General features: G+C 44.6%; 1 protein-coding gene, 1 long non-coding RNA gene and 1 other non-coding gene across 4 annotated transcripts in view; 2 read left to right on the top strand and 1 right to left on the bottom strand.

The window, feature by feature from the left end:
• The window catches only part of lrrc40 (leucine rich repeat containing 40), a 17,978-nt gene extending 3,845 nt beyond the window's left edge, over nucleotides 1-14,133 (top strand). The window contains exons 2-16 of one of the 2 annotated variants that reach the window (XM_037249364.1): nucleotides 3,636-3,817; nucleotides 4,131-4,204; nucleotides 4,291-4,420; nucleotides 5,043-5,166; nucleotides 5,253-5,392; nucleotides 5,773-5,945; nucleotides 6,018-6,108; nucleotides 6,308-6,353; nucleotides 6,442-6,544; nucleotides 6,618-6,725; nucleotides 6,787-6,894; nucleotides 6,975-7,052; nucleotides 7,120-7,305; nucleotides 13,649-13,820; nucleotides 13,889-14,133. In XM_037249364.1, coding sequence (XP_037105259.1) covers nucleotides 3,636-3,817; nucleotides 4,131-4,204; nucleotides 4,291-4,420; nucleotides 5,043-5,166; nucleotides 5,253-5,392; nucleotides 5,773-5,945; nucleotides 6,018-6,108; nucleotides 6,308-6,353; nucleotides 6,442-6,544; nucleotides 6,618-6,725; nucleotides 6,787-6,894; nucleotides 6,975-7,052; nucleotides 7,120-7,305; nucleotides 13,649-13,820; nucleotides 13,889-14,041 — 1,868 coding nt within the window. In that variant the 3' untranslated portion in view covers nucleotides 14,042-14,133. Of the gene's footprint in view, nucleotides 1-3,635; nucleotides 3,818-4,130; nucleotides 4,205-4,290; nucleotides 4,421-5,042; nucleotides 5,167-5,252; nucleotides 5,393-5,772; nucleotides 5,946-6,017; nucleotides 6,109-6,307; nucleotides 6,354-6,441; nucleotides 6,545-6,617; nucleotides 6,726-6,786; nucleotides 6,895-6,974; nucleotides 7,053-7,119; nucleotides 7,306-7,418; nucleotides 7,910-13,648; nucleotides 13,821-13,888 lie in introns of those variants that run through there. The other variant, XM_037249365.1, reaches the window with a different exon arrangement.
• A 1,602-nt stretch (nucleotides 14,134-15,735) lies between these two features.
• Nucleotides 15,736-22,384, bottom strand: LOC119121725. Its single transcript, XR_005097741.1, has 4 exons — nucleotides 22,247-22,384; nucleotides 16,790-16,847; nucleotides 15,999-16,189; nucleotides 15,736-15,784 (listed from the first exon to the last, which is right to left on the bottom strand). It is a non-coding gene; the product is annotated as an uncharacterized LOC119121725 (long non-coding RNA).
• LOC119122413 lies at nucleotides 22,354-22,536 on the top strand. The gene has a single exon (XR_005097878.1). It is a non-coding gene; the product is annotated as a U2 spliceosomal RNA (small nuclear RNA).
• The last annotated feature ends 48 nt before the right edge of the window (nucleotides 22,537-22,584 follow it).

Here is a 22,584-nt window from a genome sequence, read left to right as displayed (position 1 = left end):
TGTTCGAATAGCAATAGAAAGGTGGGCTTGAAAGCAATGTCAATCGCGCACCTATCTGATGTAAGTGACCGGCTCTCCGTTTAAAGGGTAAAATTCTGTACTTTAGCCCCTCTGCAGTAACGCACTCTGTAGGGGAGACGAGAATTGATTTAAGCCGGTACGGAAAGAAGATTCGTTCCGAGTCTAACCGCTGTTCAGGTAACTAATCTATTGTTAGATTAATTCCGTCATTTCCGGACGCCAGTCCCGCTGAAATCAAAGAAACCCGAGGGTTGAGTAACTACTTTGTCGAGACCCAGGATCTCCTCGATCGTGGCCGCTTCAGCGGCTCTTCTTTCCTATTAAGATTGTTGCTTTTGTTATCCGCTCGGAATAGTTTAGCTGTCTTTGTTAAGACCGCGGGAACTCGTTTATTTTCACTAGCGTACACTCACACTAGCTGAGCTTAAGTTAACGGTTTCGAACCAGATTCTGACACTCCCTGATGTCATGGATTAAAGCGGTCTTCATTTAAAAAAGAAGTGAACGGTTTAAAGTATGACTATGATAGAGAAACTAAAGAGATTTAAAGCATAAAAGATCAAAATATTCATTAATCGAAATTAGATGATTATAAAGTAGAAATTTAATGAATAAGCAAGAAAGAGAATTACAAGTTTCAATTGTTCGAACAACTAACAATAATTTCCACTCACCATTCTCAATGGAGCAAAAATTATTCAGTCTCGAAGTTCTCTCGATTGAAAACTCAAAAATATAGTGAAAAAGGGTAAGAGGCTAGAGGTCTAAAATGCTGTTTGGTGGAAAAGTCGAGTGATCAGTTCTCCTTGTTCCAAAATCCGAATTCTGTTTAAAAGAACAGGCTGGCCTAAAGAATGGAGATGGCGACGCCCTAAAAATGGCTCCTCTCTCCTGCACCGAGGTCTGCACCTCCTAGCCTGTCTTTGAGTTTAAAATTTGACTAAGTCCAATTTGAAGATGGTATAAATTCATCTTAACGGACCTTGGGTTAATCTCAGAAAGAATGAAATCTATCTTTTGTCTAATCGGCGTTCTCGACCCACGGCAGTAGCCGCAGGGGCCATACCCCTGACGGGGAAAGCCCACCAGGCGAGAGAGAGCGATGCTCTTTGTCCGAACGAACCTTTTATACCAGTCCAGTTCGTGGGTACTATGCCTGCTTGGTCACGTACCAGTTTTTTTCCATATTGTCATACATTGGCCTCAGATGACCCAAATGCTTCCAGAATAGACTGCACCTGCATCTCAGGATTAAATCCTCAACCGGATTCAACCAGATGAGGTGACCATGTTATCACGGAAGTAACAATTTTCTCAGGGATGCTTCATCCTGTTTCCCACTCCCAAAACTTGTCAACTGTCCATCAACGTGACATTTGCAAATGTTTTTTCTCTGACTTGTGTTCCGTCAAACAGCATTTTGTTTAGGCTTCAACTGGATGAACGTGGCCGAGGTCACGCTCATATGTGGGACCTCAGTCTTCCACCACTTAGTATCACCATTAACCCTTTCCGCCTCCTTGTCTTCGCTCACATTCATACATTCATATGTAAATGGAGCATCAATATTACATACATGTTTGATACTGATCAAACATTGTGACAATAATAACACATACTTTCACAATAGTCAATTTAACACATAATCATAACTATGATCGTGGATTCTCTTCGTTAGCAGGTTAAAACACTCAAGCATCTTCAAAACGTATTTTGACAAGCTGGTGACCTCTAGGTCAAGCTCAAGCGTGGGATTGCAGTCTTCCACCCACGGTATCACTGTCAGCCCTTTGTCCTTACTCAACTCAAAGTCAAAGTCTGCTTTATTGTCAATTTCTTCACATGCCAAGACACACAAAGAAATCGAAATAACGTTCCCACTATCCCACGGTGACAAGACATAGTACACAATATACATACAAGTAAACAACACAAAAAAATAAAAACAAGAAGGCACAAACAATGAATAAGAGTGATGAATAAATAATGAATAAACAAATAACACAATAAATAAGTAAACTCTTAATACATTCATGTGTAAATGATACATCAGTGCTATGATGCTGCTCAAGTTGCTACTAACTACACAATATTGCAAAACAAAATAAAATAAAGTATATTGCAGCTTACTCTAACTGTGATCAACATGTCTCATTCTCATTACCTAACGATTAGCATGGGCTTCCCTAGTTAGCAAATTAAAATATTCAAGCAGTTTCAAAGTATATTATAGCAAAACAAAATAATATAACATAATCCAAAATTGTGTGTTGCTGTGCTTCAGAACAAATCATCTAATCGATGACTTTTTAAACTATTAATTTACTATGTTAGGTCAATCTGACTTTGGCACCATCTTCTGGTGAAATTTGGAATGCGAATGGAGGTTTACTGGTTCATCCAACAAATTCCCCTTTACCAATTTTAACAATAGGTGATTTTGAATAACTAACTTTTAAGTAACCCCTACTCAGGCCCCCTTCTTCAGGTCTTCCATGTCAAGCTGTGAAATTTGGAATTTCATCTTAGCCAATTCGTCTGGGCCAAATCCAATACACACTCACACACCATCTTTTACCATCCTATTCACCACGTAACTCGACAAGTGGTACAGGAGTCATTGACGATGTAAGTGGGTCTCCTAACAAGAGAAATGAACGATCATGTGTCTAACCTTTTAGGACAATGTAGTATTGCTCCAAATGTTCGTTTACATTCCTTTAGTGAGTGAGTGTGTGTGTGTGTGTGTGTGTGTGTGTGTGTGTGTGTGTGTGTGTGTGTGTGTGTGTGTGTGTGTGTGTGTGTGTGTGTGTGTGTGTGTGTGTGTGTGTGTGTGTGTGTGTGTGTGTGTGTGTGTGTGTGTGTGTGTGTGTGTGTGTGTGTGTGTGTGTGTGTGTGTGTGTGTGTGTGTGTGTGTGTGTGTGTGTGTGTGTGTGTGTGTGTGTGTGTGTGTGTGTGTGTGTGTGTGTGTGTGTGTGTGTGTGTGTGTGTGTGTGTGTGTGTGTGTGTGTGTGTGTGTGTGTGTGTGTGTGTGTGTGTGTGTGTGTGTGTGTGTGTGTGTGTGTGTGTGTGTGTGTGTGTGTGTGTGTGTGTGTGTGTGTGTGTGTGTGTGTGTGTGTGTGTGTGTGTGTGTGTGTGTGTGTGTGTGTGTGTGTGTGTGTGTGTGTGTGTGTGTGTGTGTGTGTGTGTGTGTGTGTGTGTTGTGTGTGTGTGTGTGTGTGTGTGTGTGTGTGTGTGTGTGTGTGTGTGTGTGTGTGTGTGTGTGTGTGTGTGTGTGTGTGTGTGTGTGTGTGTGTGTGTGTGTGTGTGTGTGTGTGTGTGTGTGTGTGTGTGTGTGTGTGTGTGTGTGTGTGTGTGTGTGTGTGTGTGTGTGTGTGTGTGTGTGTGTGTGTGTGTAAGGAAAGTAACGTCTTTTTTGTATTACTAGCAGAACATTTAACTGGTGTACAGTAACATCGTCCTTCGTATTAACTTTGTAACAGAGAAAATGGTCTGACTTTTAAGGAAAATATTTGTTTGACTGTCATAATCTTTGTGTTAAAGTGTTCGAATAGCAAGACGGTGGGCTTGAAAGCTGATCAAGTCTGTGTGTGTTGATGTTTTGCTCATACCAGTTCCGGCGAGCGTGTACCGGCTGAATGTGGACACACCCGCCGAGGCCCATCACAACGTGTCATTCGGCGCGTCAGAGCGCTGGTGGGAGCAAACGGACCTCACTAAGCTGCTGCTGGCGTCCAACCGTCTCACAAGCTTGTCCGATGACATCCGACTGCTGCCTGCGCTCACCACGCTCGATGTACGCCGGCCGCACAGCGCCTTCGTCGTTCTTTGCGTCATTACCACTTTGGGACCGCCTGCCTGCCTGCCCCTGCCTGCCCCTGCCTGCCTGCTTATTGATGGCAAAATAATTGATTTACAAACATGTCATTGAAAAAGACTCAAGTTGAATATCGGCGGCTGTCGACATTCACTCAACAACTTGAATTTTCTTTTCTCACCATCACGATTGTACCACACGTACAATCTGTCGGCGTGTCGGTTGCTTAAGCATTTGGTCCCTGTGCGAGCGGCCTGAATGACGTGAACGAGGCTTGTCGTTTGTGTCGTAGCTGCACGACAACCAACTGCAGATGCTGCCGGCCGCCTTGGGGGAACTGCGGGAGCTTCAGCAGCTGCGACTCGGGTAAGTCGTGCGCCCGGCCGCGTAGGACCCTTTTGTCGTTGGACTTCGCCGCTTGTTAAGCGATCTGTGTTGTGCCGTTGCCGTAGTCTCAACCGTTTGAGGTCACTGCCAATGGAGGTGTATGCTCTGAAGAACCTGCAGAGCCTGACACTGCAGCAGAACCTGCTGGACGAGCTTTCTGAGGAGCTGGGACAACTGGAGGCGCTGACCGAGCTGGTAGCTACCCGCCAACCACTTGCCGAAAATGTGCACGAGAAACACGACTTCATCGATGCACGCCAACGATGTCTGTAATGTTCATCGTAGACGCGCGTTCGTGTCGTCAACAAATACTTCCAACCATTTTGAAATGTTCCTTATTGTGATGAGGCACAGGCTGGTATTTGATCGACTCTGACGCCAGGATGATCTTGAGCCACAATATCAGTGTTCAAATTACAGCCGTAAAGTGACTTTTGTTTTTAATATTTGGGTAAATAAAATAATTTTACCCTCATTGAGCATAATCAACCACGTCAGCTTTAAATACATGAACGTTTACTGTATTTTTCTCTTTTAATTTCTCATACTAAATATCAGTGTTGCCTCACTGCCAAGCTATTTTTAGAACAGGGCCACTTGTGTCCTTGGGGCTAACGAGTAGCCGCATATCAAGAGGCAATTCGATTGGAGGAGATTCACTTCAAGGAGGCTCTCGATTATTCTTTTTTTTTTCAAGTCACACCAAAATGCCCACGTCGAATGGTGATGCCGTTTTGCAGTGGGTTGTTGTAGTTGTGCAGAAAACCTAGCCAACGCTTCAAATGGGCGAGGCTTGATCACTTGTCCCGGGCGCCAGGACCTGTCCGACAACCGACTGACGGAGCTCCCGTCGAGCCTAGGCCGCCTCTGCCGCCTGCAGAAGCTCCACCTGTGTCGCAACGAGCTCGGCCGTCTGCCCGACAGCCTGTCACTGCTCACCAGTAAGACTCCCGTTCGGGATGGGGCCGAGCCGGACCATGAAAAGCACATTTTTGGAACTGATTGTGTTTGCTTCTTCCCCCTACAGATGTGAAGCTGCTGGACTGTAGCAACAACCTGCTGAGCGACGTTCCCACCAGCATTTCGCAGATGGCAGCCCTAGAGCAGCTCTACCTGCGCCACAACAAGCTTTGCCAACTCCCGCTGCTTCACGCGCCCGTGCTCAAGGTGACACTTGAAAAGCCACAAAATGAAATGTTTTCAAAATAAGACCCCCAAAAAAACGTAACTTTGTTTTGAATCTCCATATTACATAGCCTACACATTTGAAACTGTGTCAAAATAAAATACAAATATTAAGATTTCTATTTTTGGTTTGGAAAAAAAAGTGAAATATTTGATCAATATGAAATTGAAAAATGAAATTTTCAAATCATCCAATCCCTGGCGTTGAGCCAAAACCTGTTGAATCACAATTTGGTCACTTTAGTGTGTGTCAAAAATGTACACTATTAGACGGTCTCCTGAAGAGCGAGGGTTTAAGAGTGAGCATATGCGCTGCCAAGCACAATTTGACGCATTTGAACCGTCCGTCTGTCGCTTGCTAGGAGCTCTACGTGGGCAACAACCAGATCACCGGCATGTCCGGCGAGCACCTAGCTGGCTTGGGCGTCCTGTCCGTGCTGGAGCTGCGAGACAACAAAATCGGCGCACTGCCTGAGCAGCTGGCGGCGCTGGGCACACTCACGCGCCTCGACCTCACTAACAACAACATCGGCACGTGAGTCCCGCCTCCGCCCGTGCGGCTGTGCTTCGCAGACTCTGGCGCCGCTGACATCTGCGCGCGTGGCAGGCTTCCCGCGGCTCTCGGCCTGCTGCCCGAGCTGAAGATTCTGCTGCTGGAGGGAAATCCTCTGCGTGGGATCAGGAGAGACCTGCTGACGGTTTGTCCTCTCGGCAGCTCGGCTTTTGCCTCCGCGCTGTTTGTCTGTCCACCTAAAATTGGACAACGTTTGAGGGCGGCGCCTCAATGTACCGACCGGCTTTTGAAATTTGGATGAAGCGTACGTGGAAAGGAAAGTGTATTGAACAAACGCTGAGCGCCAAGCAAACGAATGACGCTGGACTTTTCCTTGACCACAGAAAGGAACCAACGAGCTTCTCAAGTACCTCCGAGGAAGAATTAAAGGTATGCTCGCACCTTCGCCGCATTCTGCTGACGCATTTACACGAGCTCGCCGATTGTGGCGTTCCGACCTGCTTGTGTGCTTTTTCAGAGGACCCCAAGAGCGCTGGCGACGTGCCAACCGCCATGACGCTGCCCAGCCAGGCCGATGTCAACGTGCATAACATCAAAATGCTCAAGTCGCTGGTGTACAGGTGAGTGAGCCAAGTCGGGAGACAGACAGCCCTCTGGAACCCGCAGCCGTGACCTTCTCGTGCGCCCGCTCAGTGACAAGAAGGCTGATCGCATCCCGGACGAGCTGTTCCTGGCCGCCGCCGAGCACACAGTCACCTCTGCCGACTTCAGCAAGAACCTGCTGAGCGAGGTGCCACCGAGGTGAGCGGAGGGGGGCGCGCCCGGTGTCAGACGCGTCGGTAAAGCGAGCGGCTCTGCGTAGGCTGGCTGACACACGGGCGTCGCTGACGGAGCTCAATGTAGCGTTCAACAGGCTGAGCTGCTGCGAGCCGCTCTGCTCTCTGGCCAACCTGCTGCACCTGGACCTCAGGTACAAGTCTGCCTTCATGCCACCATTTTCAACTCCATTTTGCATCTTTCTGATCCGCTTCTTGTACATGCGTGCGTCAGGAACAACCAGCTGAGGCATTTGCCGGCCGCGCTGAAGAACTTGACAAGACTTCACTCGCTCATCCTCAACTTCAACAAGTAAACAAACCTCATCAAAGCCGAGGCGGGAAGGTTCGGCCGGCCAGCTGACTGGATTGTGCTGCAGGTTCAAGTCCTTCCCAGAGGTTTTGTACGACATGCCGTCGCTGGAGACCATCCTGCTGGCCAACAACCAGGTGGCGAGCGTGGACCCCGCCCGCTTGCTGGGCCTGCTGTGCCTGTCCACGCTGGACTTGTCCAACAACGACCTGCTCAACGTGCCGCCTCAACTGGGCCTGTGCATCACACTCAGGTGGCCAACTCTTACCATTGGCTCGTCACATGCGAGGCTCACTCTGAACGACTCTTTTAAGATGGCTTTGGCACTTGGTAGTTTCTCAAAACTGCTGCGTTTATATTGTTCAGGTCTCTCAGTCTTGAGGGCAATCCTTTCCGGACGCCGCGAGCCGCCATCATGACCAAGGGAACGGACGCCGTGTTGGAGTACCTGCGCAGTCGCATTCCTGCATGAGCACCAGAAGTTTGTTGGTTTTCAAGCGCATATGGCCTCTGCTACCTGAATGCCTGCATGCAATGGGGAGTCAAAGACGCATGGGCTAACAGTTAGCATCTAAGTGGCAGTGTTGTATGGTAAATGTTTTGATTCAATGGTCGGAGATTAATGCCTTTGATTCCTTATATCACTGATATATTCTTTTGTCAAATGTAAATATTGGAATTGATATTTGTCTAATAAATAAGTAATCCCAGACTGTACACCATGAAGAAAGTTATCCTCAGACTCAAATTACATTACAGACATGGGAAAAACTAAGTTAACATTGCCACTATGTGTTCTCACTATTAAGATTTTTTTATTGAAATAAAAAATAAAAAACACAAATATAGTTGCTTTTTACTATTGAGTATTTTTATTTTATCTTATTAAAAATGAACATTATTACAGTGCCGTTAGTCTCTGAATTACAAATGTCCAATTATGCTAAAGCCTCGATGTCAAGCGCTAACAAATGAAAAATGACACATTCTGACTTAATTTATTGATGCACAGTATTACATTATATTGATCGATTTTGCAGTCGTACCGTTATTCTCTCGCTTACTATTTGAATGACGCATACATCGAAAACGCGTAACATGACTTCATTGGGATTTAGTGTAGTTCGTCCAATTTGAGTTGCCGTAGCATGACGTCATCAATAGTCGCAGTCTTAACACTGGAGTAGATGCACTACATCGAGCTGCTTCGGGCAGCGTCTTTCCCAATCCTAATAAGCCTTTGAAACTTTCCGTCAGCATGGCGTGGATAAACAACACACGTCGCGTGTTCATCTGGTAAGATTACTTTGAGTTTCTGTTCTTTTTTTGTTATATTCACGATTGGATAGCAAGGGTCACCTAAAAATCAGCAAGAGGAAAGGGCTTGATTTCAAATTGTAATATTCAGGGGTGAGAATTTACCGCGGGTCCGCGGATTTCCGTGTTTTTTTCCGTCGAAAGTATTTTCGTGAATCGTGTAAATCCGTTGAGAAAATTATTTTTTTTATATAAGGGGGGGTGGAGGGGTGAACGGCCTGCACATGGAATCAAAAACTTCCTTTCGATCGTGCGTACCACTCTGTTTGAAAAGACACGCTCCCAAGTCCCGTTGTCCGAATCAAACCTTTTAACTCCGGAATTGGTCTTCCTTTACTGATGACCTCCTGCTTCGACCGAAAATCCATAGTTGAAAATCGTTTGGATATGTAATTCTCCATTGTAAAACGAAATGTAAAAATGGAAGAAAAAAAAACCCCGAAAAAAAAAAAAACGAATGTAAAACGAAATAAATGGACGACTGCTCCTCAGTTATTCACTGTAAATTTGAACTGGAGATCTCTTATTCTACAGGTAGGCGCATGAGGCATCCCAGGATCCATAGCACCCCCTGCCATAAGGCTGGAGAACCTTTTTTTCGTAGCCTCCGTAAGGTCTCTTTTCAAAGCCGTTTTGTTCATCTAAAGCAGGGGTGGGCAATTCTGGTCCTCGAGGGCCGGTGTCCTGCATGTTTTATAGGTCTCCCTGCTGCAACACACCTGATTCAAATGATCAGGATTGTTATCCAGCTTCTGCAGACCTTGCTAATTATCTGACCATTTGAATCAGGTGTGTTGCAACAGGGTGACATAGAAAACATGCTGGACCTCGGGGACCGGAATTGCCCACCCCTAATCTAAAGAAACACGACGTTATAGACAGATGACAAAAAACACTAGATATTATATACATCAGCTTAACTACGGAAGTTAGTTAATATAGCCACAGTGTTTGAACACTTAAACAGCGACATAAAGACACAGAGCAGTTCAGTCTAACTCAGGGGTGGGCAAACTTTTTGACTCGCGGGCCGAACTGGGTTCTAAATTTGGACCGGAGGGCCGAACCAGGAGCAGATGGACGTAGTGTTTGTGTGAAGTAATATAAGCGACCTGTAAAGGTCATTGCATAAAAGATTTTGGCCTTTAGTAGGTAGTAAAGCATGGATATTCCAAACAAGTTTTTTGAAAACAAATGCATTTATTAACAGCATTAAAAAAAAAAATCACTAAAAAACTGCTATCAGTGATTCTCATAAAATACGACACTATTATTATGAATAACAGTTTCCATCACTTCAGTGCCTGCAGGTCAGATTAATGAAAAATGTTTATCTTATGAGATCACATCAAACAGCAAACATTCTGACCAAATATATCATCTTGAAGAATCGGTGAAAGCATACATCCAAATAAAGTACCGTATTTTCCGCCCTAAAAGGCGCACCTAAAAACCTAAAATTTTCTCAAAAGCCGACAGTGCGCCTTATAGGCCAGTGCGCCTTATATATGGATCAACTGATGAATTTGTTGATCCATACTGGTTGTACACAGTGCTCTGCCAAAATGTTTCAGTACGTTTTAGTACGACTAGTAAATTACAAGGTCGCATCGCTTCCCAGCATTACGGCAACTGTAGTCAGGGGGCGTCACCGAATAGCTGTTGTACCCGCGAGGCTATTTCATGTCAAAATAGGCTGCTCTGTTAATGTTTCGAGTAAATCTACGGATCGATATGGAAGGGAAACATAGGTAAGTAGTACCAATGCGTTAGATCAAACTTTAGTCAGTTCCGATCATTTTATAGGAGATCGTTTGAGAAACGCGATTGTTTACACTTTGCTGAGGCTCATGGGAGATTGCGAGCTGAGGCTCGTGAGACTTTGCGGATGGCTAATGCTATTGCGATAGCTGCTATACGTACCAGGCTATTTCATGTCAAAATAGGCTGCTCTGTTAATGTTTCGAGTAAATCTACGGATCGATATGGAAGGGAAACATAGGTAAGTAGTACCAATGCGTTGGATCGAACTTTAGTCAGTTCCGATCATTTTATAGGAGATCGTTTGAGAAACGCGATTGTTTACACTTCGCTGAGGCTCGTGAGACTTTGCGGATGGCTAATGCTATTGCGATAGCTGCTATACGTACCAGGCTATTTCATGTCAAAATAGGCTGCTCTGTTAATGTTTCGAGTAAATCTACGGATCGATATGGAAGGGAAACATAGGTAAGTAGTACCAATGCGTTAGATCGAACTTTAGTCAGTTCCGATCATTTTATAGGAGATCGTTTGAGAAACGCGATTGTTTACACTTTGCTGAGGCTCATGGGAGATTGCGAGCTGAGGCTCGTGAGACTTTGCGGATGGCTAATGCTATTGCGATAGCTGCTATACGTACCAGGCTATTTCATGTCAAAATAGGCTGCTCTGTTAATGTTTCGAGTAAATCTACGGATCGATATGGAAGGGAAACATAGGTAAGTAGTACCAATGCGTTGGATCGAACTTTAGTCAGTTCCGATCATTTTATAGGAGATCGTTTGAGAAACGCGATTGTTTACACTTCGCTGAGGCTCGTGAGACTTTGCGGATGGCTAATGCTATTGCGATAGCTGCTATACGTACCAGGCTATTTCATGTCAAAATAGGCTGCTCTGTTAATGTTTCGAGTAAATCTACGGATCGATATGGAAGGGAAACATAGGTAAGTAGTACCAATGCGTTAGATCGAACTTTAGTCAGTTCCGATCATTTTATAGGAGATCGTTTGAGAAACGCGATTGTTTACACTTTGCTGAGGCTCATGGGAGATTGCGAGCTGAGGCTCGTGAGACTTTGCGGATGGCTAATGCTATTGCGATAGCTGCTATACGTACCAGGCTATTTCATGTCAAAATAGGCTGCTCTGTTAATGTTTCGAGTAAATCTACGGATCGATATGGAAGGGAAACATAGGTAAGTAGTACCAATGCGTTAGATCGAACTTTAGTCAGTTCTGATCATTTTATAGGAGATCGTTTGAGAAACGCGATTGTTTACAGAGGGCTCGTTGGTTATTGGCTAGTGGATGCATACCGCAACCCTAGTCAACCTCAGTTTGATGCAGTATAGCTTCTATTTTATGCGCCTTATAATCCGGTGCGCCTTATATATGGACAAAGTTTTCAAATGGGCCGTTCATTGAAGGTGCGCCTTATAACCCGGTGCGCCTTTTAGGGCGGAAAATACGGTAATCAAAACGGCAACACGGTGAGGGGTATCTGAACATCAGAGCAGAGTTTTAACTCACAAACACCTGGTAACAGAGGTGAGGAAACGGGAAACACTTCCTTAAAGTAAGCCTTAAGAACTTTACAGGTTAAGATTAGTCGCAAACAGTTGGTGCATCAATGTCCTTGAGCATCCTGCATTGTTTGAAAATGAGAATGGTCGCTAGTTTCAATCCCTGCTATGTGTACAAATCATATTCAAAATGCATTTTTTTTACAACAAACTTGAGAGCCTCCCCTTCATTTTCAGTAGGAACAGTGTTGTTGGTCTCCCTTTTTTGCTAGTGCATCATAGTCTGGAGTAAAATTTGTTGTGGCAATTCTTAGGAGAGATCCGTTTACCTCGATCTGTGACGGGTTGATGTGGCTGAACGTCACGTCGCGTACGTCGAGCCAAATTGGCCACTCTTTTAACATTCGGCACTCACTTCTTTTCTTCGGGCCACTCATTTTAATGGAAGGATTCCAGGGGAAGGTTTGTGGGTGGCTTTAGCGTAAAACTGTATCTGAAAGCTCAGCGAGCGAATTACAAGAATGCTGTCGTCACAGCCCACGCTCTAAATTCGGGACTGATACAAATAGAGCGCGAGTGCGCCATGTCCGTACTACTGAGTACGTACGTACACGCACTTGTGAGTGTGCACCGAGCTTTCTGACACGGCTTCCGGTAGTAAATGCGCAGGCGAGCGGTTCCCCATCTACTGGGGAAACGCAGTCATTGCAGGCAAAATGACAAAAAAAAAAAAAAAAGATTAATAATACAATTAATTCAGGGTTGGCGGGCCGGATTAAACGGTCCCGTGGGCCGAATGTGGCCCGCGGGCCGTAGTTTGCCCACCCCTGGTCTAACTGCATAGCCTGTCAACGTAGGCAGCCGTGTGATTACGCAATCCTCAGAGGAGGCTAGGCAGGAAGTTGGCTCCTCCCAGCGAATCGTCCTCGGTTTTAAAACAACTATAAAAATTCAGCGATTTTAGTTCAAAATGATACAAAACTATTGAAATTAAAAGGAAAATGACTTAAAAACAATTGAATTTGTTTTTCCCCTTTTCATGATGGCAGGGGAGGCGTGGCCTCCCGTGCCTCCTCTGACCGCACGTCCCTGTGTGTGTGTATATATATATATATATATATATATATATATATTAGGGGTGTAACGATTCATCGATACACATCGATTAATCGATATAATGCTCTACGATTTATTGGCATCGATGCTAAACGTAAACATCGATTTATATCGCCGTGTTTGACCTCGGACATTAGACGCGACTTTATTTTGAAATCCAGTTCATTGTTGCTTGCTTCCTCTTTCCGGGAGCAGTACGCGGCGTGTTGTGTTGTGAGCAGAGCAGGCACGTGAAAGGGGAGCCGACAACTACGCGGCTCCTGGGCTGGTGCTATGGCTAGTGTCCAAGAAGACGAGGAAATTCGCTCCCCTTTGGGCTTCAAGTCATTCGTTTGGAAGCACTTTGGATTCCAAAGAAAAGATGGCTCAACGGACAATTAAAATTATTGTAAATAAATAGTTCAGTAATGCACTTTAAAGTTAATGGTATTACAAAAAAAGAAAGAATATTAATTTTTCTTTACTTATATGAGAAAAAATATAGGAATTTGATCAAGTTCAGTGTTAAAATAAGCACTTTGTATACTACAATACTCTTGTAATTTCCTAAATAAAGAGTTTGCAGTACCTTGTTGATTTTGCGTATGAATTGTTATAAATCAGGATATTGTTCTATATTTTTTATTTAAAAAAAATATATATATATCGATCGTGGAGCACTATATCGTGATGTATCGTGAATGAATCACAGGATATCGGCAAATATCGTATCGTGGTTCTTTGTATCGATATGATATCGTATCGTGACAAAACCCGCGATTTACCCGCGATTTACACCCCTAATATATATATATAGAATATATATATATATATAACCATTCCGTGCAAATGGTTCTGAACGGCCGACGGTGTCGTCGTAATTGTGACTTTTTCCTCAGGTGTTCTGCGAGGTCCCTCGCACTCACGCCGCCCGCTCGCCTCAACTCCAACAGGACGTCGGTGGTGCGCTGCGGTCGACAGAAATACGAGTGCTCGTACCCGGCGATGCTGGTGCGGCCAGACGGCTCCACCGTCAACATCCGATACAAAGAACCCAGACGCATCCTCATGGTTAGCGACGGCGCCCGTACGCTGCTTCTGTTGTCTCCGCGTTTTCACTTGGTTTGTGTTTTTGCCAGATGCCGGTCGATCTTTCCACACTGTCGGAGGAGCAGCGGCGTAGTCGCCAGAAGAGGCGTGACGTCAAGAAGACAGTAAAAGGGACCGCGGTCGACTATGAGGACGACTTCAAGGTGGACGCGTACAGCCGATTCTGGGACAAGACGAAATAGGGAGAAAACGCTTGCCCTTAAGATTGTAAATTGTATGAATATTTGGGTTTGCTTTTTGTTCATCAATTGATTGAAATAAACATTGTGACTAAGGCTGGGTGTCATGGCCAATTTCCTAAATCAATTCGATTTTGATTCTGAATGTTCTGAATCGATTAATTGCGATTCGGTTCGGGTCGAATCGATTCAACCTGCCCTTAAATAATGAAAACAGCTCACCTCTGTTGAAAAATACACATGACTTTATTGTTTTCTCGTCAGGTTTCAGGTTCAAACATGAATTAAACTTGACAATTCACATTAACTGTACAAAAAGATTTGTCAGTCTGAAAAGTGCAAGTGACTGCACATTAACAACAATTTGCATAAAGGCATTGAACCAAACTTTTGATTACAGGCAAAATAACAAAACTGAAAGTAAAATTCACCTCTCAAGGCAAATCCTGTTACTGTTGTAAATTTGACAGTATACATCGTGGGGATAACTGTTTCAGTCAGATGTTTACGTTCCACCATAACGTACTGTGGCTCGAGCACCTGAATGAGCCGCATGAAGCCTTCATTTTCCACTAAGTATGGACGTAAATCTTTGCAAACAAAATTTACAATGGCCTGTGTTAACCAAAATGATAATCGAACCTAAATAAATAAATTTTTTCAAACATTATCCAACCATCACAAATATAAATGTGCAATGTTTTTAAATCATATGTTTAAAAATGTAAAACTATACATACAGTATTAAAAAATGGGGGCTATTTAATAGAACAAAACTACTACGTTACAATATAAATATATACATATTTTATGTAGGACATATCAAACAAAACAACCATCTCGGCAAAACACAACAATATAAACATCACTCTTGTGGGCTTTTGGTAGCCCCCTTTGCTACTCAGCGCTGGAGCCCGTTTTAATTTTAAAGCCATTGCGTTCCTTGTTTCATCATCCGTGGCCTCCGTGTGTGTCACCAACAGCTTCTACAAAGATGAACTCGATGTACATCAGGCACCACCCTTTGTAGACCTTGGGATTACTCTGTAAAAGAAATATGAATATGGGGGGAAAAAAAACACAACTACCTGTAAAATTGTTTTTCCTTGATGCATTTCATGTCAGTCGCACATTTCGAACATAAAGCAATCGCACAGGAACGAACAGAGTTTTTATTTTTTTTATTTACCAGCGCTATCAGAGCAGTCTTCCTGAGGGCTTTCTGCACGAGTCACACGAGCACGCATATTGAACGTTGTCATTGTCATTTGTGGAGAGTCTACAACAGAAAAAAATGTCAACATTGAGCGCAGCCACATCGTAAGCCTTCACTGTTGTCTTTTTTTAATCTACAGTACAGATATTGAATCACAACCAGCTCAGTGACCTAGTGGTAGAGTGTCCGCCCTGAGACTGGAAGGTTGTGGGTTCAAACCACGGCTGGGTCATACCAAAGACTATAAAAAGAAAAATGGGACCCATTTCCTCCCTGCTTGGCACTCAGCATGGAAATGGGGGATTAGATCACCAAATGATTCCTGAGTGCGGCACCGCTGTTGCTCACTGCTCCCCTCTCCCCTCTCCCCCAGGGGATGGATCAAAATCACACGGGGATGGGTTAAATGCAGAGAACAAATTTCACCACACCCAGATGTGTGTGTGACGGTCATTGTGACTTTAAGTTTTAATCATACCAGTCCATGGTCTTCAAATCAGCGGCCTCATAACATAAGACTGCTTTGCAATCTGTATACAAGGAATTATGAACAGTGTCTCAGAAGAGTGGAATTAAGAGTAGACAAAATTGAATTGAGGACTTTTTGTCTTGTAAATCAAGCAAAAACATAACTGAAAATTCAGTAACTTTGACAGTACAGCAATTAAACCAAACAGAAGCCTACAGGTTCCATTTGTAAGCTATCAAGAGTGTGTGCGGGGGACATCCAAATTTTTGACTAACCAATTCTAAGCTTAATCATTCTGTCATTCAGTCTTGCATCCTGTTTGTCATTTATTTCCTTGGACATCATGTCAAAGGTCTCTAGATCAGTCATGGGCATCGTCCACTCTCCGCGTCACATTCTGAACGAGAGTTGAGGCTCCTCAGCCCAGGGATTGCCAGAGGGGGCTCCACGATGACCTGCAGAAGCTCTGATAATGAAGAGAAATAGAAATAAAATACTCACTTAAATTACTGCAGCTATGACCTCTTTTTAAATGACTAATGCCGACAAAAAAACCTCCCTGTCATGGGCGTTTCACTCATTTCCTAGCTGTTGAAGAATGAAGCAAATGTTAGCTGCAAGATTCAAATGAACCATTCTCCAATGATAAACTTTGCCCTGTTTGAAAAGAAAAATGGTGGCATTCTGTCTGTGCCTTTGAATGTGGTGCAAATTAATTTGACTGTTGTACATATCCAATCACATTATTTTAAAATAGTACTGAGAAAATTGCTTGCGCTACAAGTTGTTATCCAAATGATGAAAATGTACAGGGTAAACCTGGGTTTTATTTTGCACTTTGACATCCGCCATGGTTTCCGGAGTGTGAAAGTCAAGGCAATGAATGACATGTCATAAATGCAAGTTCCATATTGAAGATTGCAATTACAACATACACTTTTTGCATATGCGCGACAGTAGCTAAGCATACATAAGTATATTCAAACCACCAATAACAGATCAATTTCCAAAGATAACGCAAGGCAGTTGTGATTACTTCTACAATCAAGAATAAATCAATCTGTACCTTGTGGAGTCCGGTCAGTTTTTAATACAGATGCTCCTCTTATCTCCAGGCTTGGAGTCTGAAAAGGGGAAAGGGAAAAAGAAGAGGTTTGATTTGACAATTCACCCATTAACCCAGTGCTTCTCAATTATTTTCTGTTACGCCCCCCCTAGCAAGAAGAAAACTATTCGCGTCCCCCACTCCCCACCGTGACTATCCATCTCTGCATAACATTTTATCCTAATTAACATTAAAGAAAAAAAGAAAGACATATGGTCAAACTTACAAAGAATAACTTTATCAAATCGTGTTTAAAGTCTGCAACAGAAAAGATTTTAAGTGCATCAATGCCTGAAATTAAGAATAAATAAATCCTTGTTTAAACTGTAAACATGTTTGACCAACTAATTGCACCATTGCAAAATTAAATCAAATCAATAAAAAACGTACATAAGCAATAAACAGACAGTCTTTGTTGCTGTCAGTTGCTTCATCAAACTGTAAGGCAAAACGTTTGTCTTTGAGTTTATCTACCAGCTGTTCTTGAAGATCGTTAGCGATGTCATCTATACGTCTGGCGACAGTGTCATTGGACAGAGGGATAGTTTTTAGTTTTGCTGCACTGGCGTCGTCCAGCATGACAGAGACCATGTCTAATGCTGCAGGCAGTATTAGCTCCTCTGCTATGGTGTGGGGCTTTTTGCACTGCGCGATTTGGTACGCCACCTTATATGATGCTAACAGCGCTCGATGGTTTACTGAAGTAGCCTTCACAAAACGGGATGACTGTTGGCCATATTCAGCACGTTTTCGCTGAAAAAACTCAAGTGGCTTATCGGCGTGATCGGGGTGTAACGTATTTAAGTGACGCGCCAATTTATTTGGCTTCATGCTGTCCGCTGCGAGCATTTTTAGACACAGCAGACACATCGGTCTTTCCTCTTCTCCAACTGTACTCACAGTGAAGCCAAGCGCTAAATACGCTTCGTCGTATTTCCTCGTCTTAGCTTTCGGCTGACTTTCTTTTGTTTCATTATCTTTGTTTCTCTCCGCTTTTCTTTTCATCCCTGTTAAAAACTGTTTCATGTTGGTGGTTATGTTGAATAACGGAGGCTATAGAGGCTTTGCAGCTGACGTCATCAAGCTACCCACATTAGCTTGGCGGCCATCATGGCGGTCAACTTTTCAGTGCCGGTCAACGACTCACACACGCTTTCTTGTTATATCTGCTGCTATTTGAGCTTAAAAATGCCGGATACCTGCTGTGCTGTTGGATGTAGCAATAGACGAGGCGATAAACCAAATCTTAGCTTCTATAGATTTCCGGCGAACATGAAAAAACGTGATAAATGGATCGCGGATATTCGTCGTGAACGATGGAAACCTACGATTTACACAAGGATATGCAATGAGGACTTCATATCAGGTATGTAAACAAACTATTCACCCCTGATTTGTTTCACAAAATGTGAAATAATACAATATGGGATGATACAAATATGATTGTTGAAAATGCTGGGTGCATTTTTAGAAAGGCAGCAAGAGCAGCAAGGCAGGGAATGGGATGATTTCTTCAGTTCACCCCCCCGTTTTTATTTTGTGTTTATTTTTTCATGATGCTTGAAAACGTTATCAATGTAAATATTGAATTATATTTATTGGTTAAGTTTTCAAGCCAATCAGATGTGGCATCATGCAAAAATAAACAAATAATAAAAATGGTAGCAACTTGAACAGACAGGTACAGTATCTGAATGATTTCACTCTATTCAGTTTTTTAATATGTCAAGTTATGAAATGCCATTACAAAACAAATCGACGAGGTAATTATAAATATCTGGATATGAGCGTTCAGGCAGGTCGGCTGTTGCAAAATGCTCGGGCGATTTTAGCATGCTTCTCGGTAAAAGGTACGGATCCGTTGTGCCAACAAGGTTCAACTTCTCTCTGTGACGATTCTTGGAGTCTTCATCCAAATGCCTAACTTCGTTGGATAGCAAATCAGCCATAATTCGGAAGAAATCGGTGAAAACGTAGCGCAGAAATCAGACAATCCATACAAACACGTAGGAACGAGCTGACTAGTTGACCGCCAAGATGGCGGCATAACACAAAATCACGTGATAAAACCACGTGACTGCAAAGCCTCTATAGACGGGACGCAGTCGGAGCTTTCTGTTGACTGAACACTGCTAACCAAGGCAAACCTGTTGTCTTGTAAGTCGTAAAATGTTGCACTGTCGCAAACGTGACAGAAGTAACAATGAGAGCGCCACTGCCGCCTACTGTAGTAAATGCGCAATTACACTTTATTCTAGTACTGCCAAAAAAAAAGCCTGTTCCCCAGGGTCACACGCGCCCCCCCAGGTATTGCACCGCGCCCCCCCAAGGGGGGCGCGCCCCACTATTTGAGAAGCACTGGTCTACATCAACAACAACTGGTGCAAAAATGCTAGATCTGTCGCCAGCTTCTGCTCTTCGGACATCGAGCTTTTGACTGTTAACTGCAGACCCTTCTACCTGCCCAGAGAGTTTACTGTTGCTAGCATCACGGCTGTGTATGTGCCTCCTAGCGCTAATACTAAAGAGGCCATGAGTGTTCTCTATCAGACAATCAGTGAGCTGCAATCCACGCACACAGAGGGTGTTTTCATCATTGCTGGGGACTTCAACCAGGCCAACATGAAGACTATTCTCCCTCATTTTTACCAACACGTGGATTTTCCAACTCTGGGAGAGAACACTCTGGACTTGGTTTACACCAATATAAAGGATGCATTCAGAGCAGCCCCCCGCCCCCACCTCGGCTCTTCAGACCACCTATCTGTTATGCTAATCCCTGCATACAGGCCCCTGCTGATCAGAGCAAAACCCACAGTGAAGCAGGTGAGGGTGTGGTCTGAGGGGGCCATGGAGGCACTCCAGGACTGCTTTGAGTGCTCTGACTGGGACATGTTCAAATCAGCAGCAACATATGACAATCAGATCGACATTGATGAGTACGCCATGACTGTGTCAGCCTACATCAACAAATGCTCCGAGGACGTCAGCACCACTAAGAACATCATCACCCGAGCCAACCAACGACCCTGGATGACTGAGGAGGTACGTCATACGCTACGATCACGGAACTCAGCCTTCAAGTCTGGCGACAAGGAGGCACTGAGGACAGCGAGAGCCAACTTGAACCGTGCCATCAGGCTAGCGAAGCGAAGCCACAGTCGAAAAATTCAGGATTTTTTCCACGACGCCAATAACACCAGGAGTATGTGGCAAGGCATACGGGCGATCACGGACTACAACTTACCCTCCCCCCCGGTGGGTGAGGTTGATGCTGACTTCCTAAATGGTCTAAATAACTTCTTTGGGCGTTTTGAGGCACTAAACAGCACTCCTGCAGTTAAAACTGTTCCCCACCAGGAAGAGGAGGCCCTCTGCCTTGACTCAGTCGACGTGTGGAAGACTCTGAGAAGAGTCAACCCACGTAAGGCCCCAGGCCCCGACAACATACCTGGGCGGGTGTTCAAGGAATGTGAAGGCCTTGCTGGCTGGTGTCATCACAGACATTTTTAACATCTCGCTGGACCAAGCCAAAGTGCCAGTATGCTTCAAGGCTGCCTCCATCATTCCGGTGCCGAAGAAACCTCAAATCACCTCATTGAATGACTACAGACCTGTGGCACTGACTCCCATCATGATGAAGTGCTTCGAAAGGCTGCTCAAAGAACACATCGTCTCCAGACTCCCCCCAACATTCGATCCGTTCCAGTTTGCCTACCGGCAGAACCGCTCTATTGAGGATGCCATCTCCTCCGTTCTTCACCTGAGCCTGGCACACCTGGAGGAGAGGAACGCCCACGTGCGGTTGCTGTTCCTGGACTTCAGCTCAGCGTTTAACACCATCATTCCACAACATCTGGTGGAAAAACTGGAACACCTGGGCTTCAGCACCCCCCTTCGAAACTGGCTGCTAGACTTCCTCACCAACAGACCTCAGTCAGTCCGGGTCGGACAGAACACCTCAGATGTCATCACCCTCAGCACAGGCTCCCCTCAGGGCTGCGTCCTGAGCCCCCTGCTGTTCATCCTGATGACACACGACTGCGCCCCCAGGTTCACCACCAATCACATCGTGAAGTTTGCAGACGACACAACGGTGGTGGGCCTCATCAGGGACAACAACGACCTGGACTACAGAGAGGAGGTGGAGCAGTTGGTGGGCTGGTGCAGAGAAAATAGCCTGATCCTGAATGTGGAGAAGACGAAGGAGATCATCGTCGACTTCAGGAAGAACCAGCCTCACCACGCTCCACTGATCATCAACAGCTCAGCTGTGGAGGTGGTCAGCAGCACTAAATTCCTGGGAGTCCACATCACAGACGACCTCACCTGGACTGTGAACGCCACAACACTGGTCAAGAGGGCACAGAAGCGCTTGTACTTCCTGCGGAGGATGAGGAGAGCCCACCTGCCCCCACCCATCATGAGGACGTTCTACCGAAGCACCATAGAGAGCATTCTGACAAGCTGTCTCTCGGTGTGGTGTGGAGGTTGCAGCGCCTCCGATTGGAAGAACCTGAGGAGAGTGGTGAGGACAGCAGAAAGGATCATCGGGGCTCCTCTTCCCTCCATTCAGGACTTGTCATCCCAGCGCTGCGTGTCCCGAGCCCGTAATATTATCAGTGACCCATCACACCCCCACCATGGACTGTTCTCCCTGCTGCCCTCTGGGAAGAGGTTTCGCAGCATCCGCTGCAGTCCACCAGGTTCTGCAATAGTTTTTTCCCTGCTGTCGTCAGACTGTTGAACATTCAAACGTAGCATTCCTCTGCACACTTGTAAATACTGCTTTTGTCTCCTGCACTGTTTACATACTTTATCACTGCTGCACTTTGTACTTTATACTTATCTTATTTCATATTTTTATATAGAATGTCACTTTTTAACCAGCTGCAATACCACTACATTGTTGAAAGCCGTATGCAACGAAATTTCGTTTTGTGTACACCTAGTGTTGACAAAATGACAATAAAGTTTGTCTAAGTCTAAGTCATAAAGAGGAGATAGCGGAAGAGGAGTCCAGAATTGGTGGAGGACTGTAACTGGGCCTTCTACGTAACTCTCCTCGCGAGCAAAAGGAATACTGGTTGTCTTCTCCTCTTAGACCTGACAAAAACAATCACTCTTCATAGAAACACTGAACTTTCGTTTTCAATCTTTTGTGAATCTCTCGCTGCAGGTCGATGATGGACAAAACAGATTCAGACTAATGGTCTTGCAAAACACGATGGTCCTGGACTTGATGTCTGCAGCACGGGGGGCGCGCCCCACTATTTGAGAAGCACTGCATTAACCGCTGTTGACATGACACAACACAATTTTAACTTTTGAAGTGATTTGCCTTAGAGTTCCAAGGCCTGTTGAGCGCAAAACAAAGTTCGGTGCACATATTGATGACATCAGAAGATAAACACCGACTTTTTCACGTGCCACTCCTTGAGCTAAATCTGGAGTCACAAATCCATGGGTAAAAAAGGGAAATTACATCTTTGCCATTCCATCATCCCAAAGCTCATCCGGAGTGAATGGTTTTGTAACTTTTTGTACCCTGCGAATAACCCCCTTATCAGTTAATTATCTGATATGTCACCATTGAGGGACTTAATATTAAACTACTTATTGGAACAGGAAGATGGGGTACAGAGCTTGCTCTACCCACTCTGCGCATCAACTGGTATTGCATTGCACCTGGGACTGGTGCACCTTCTAATGTTGGTCAATTGAAATGCAAATTCAATAAAACACAGCTAGGACCG

Source organism: Syngnathus acus, chromosome 4 (genome assembly GCF_901709675.1).
Source record: "Syngnathus acus chromosome 4, fSynAcu1.2, whole genome shotgun sequence".
Taxonomy (NCBI): domain Eukaryota; kingdom Metazoa; phylum Chordata; class Actinopteri; order Syngnathiformes; family Syngnathidae; genus Syngnathus; species Syngnathus acus.
This window is presented reverse-complemented; position numbering and strand designations above follow the sequence as displayed.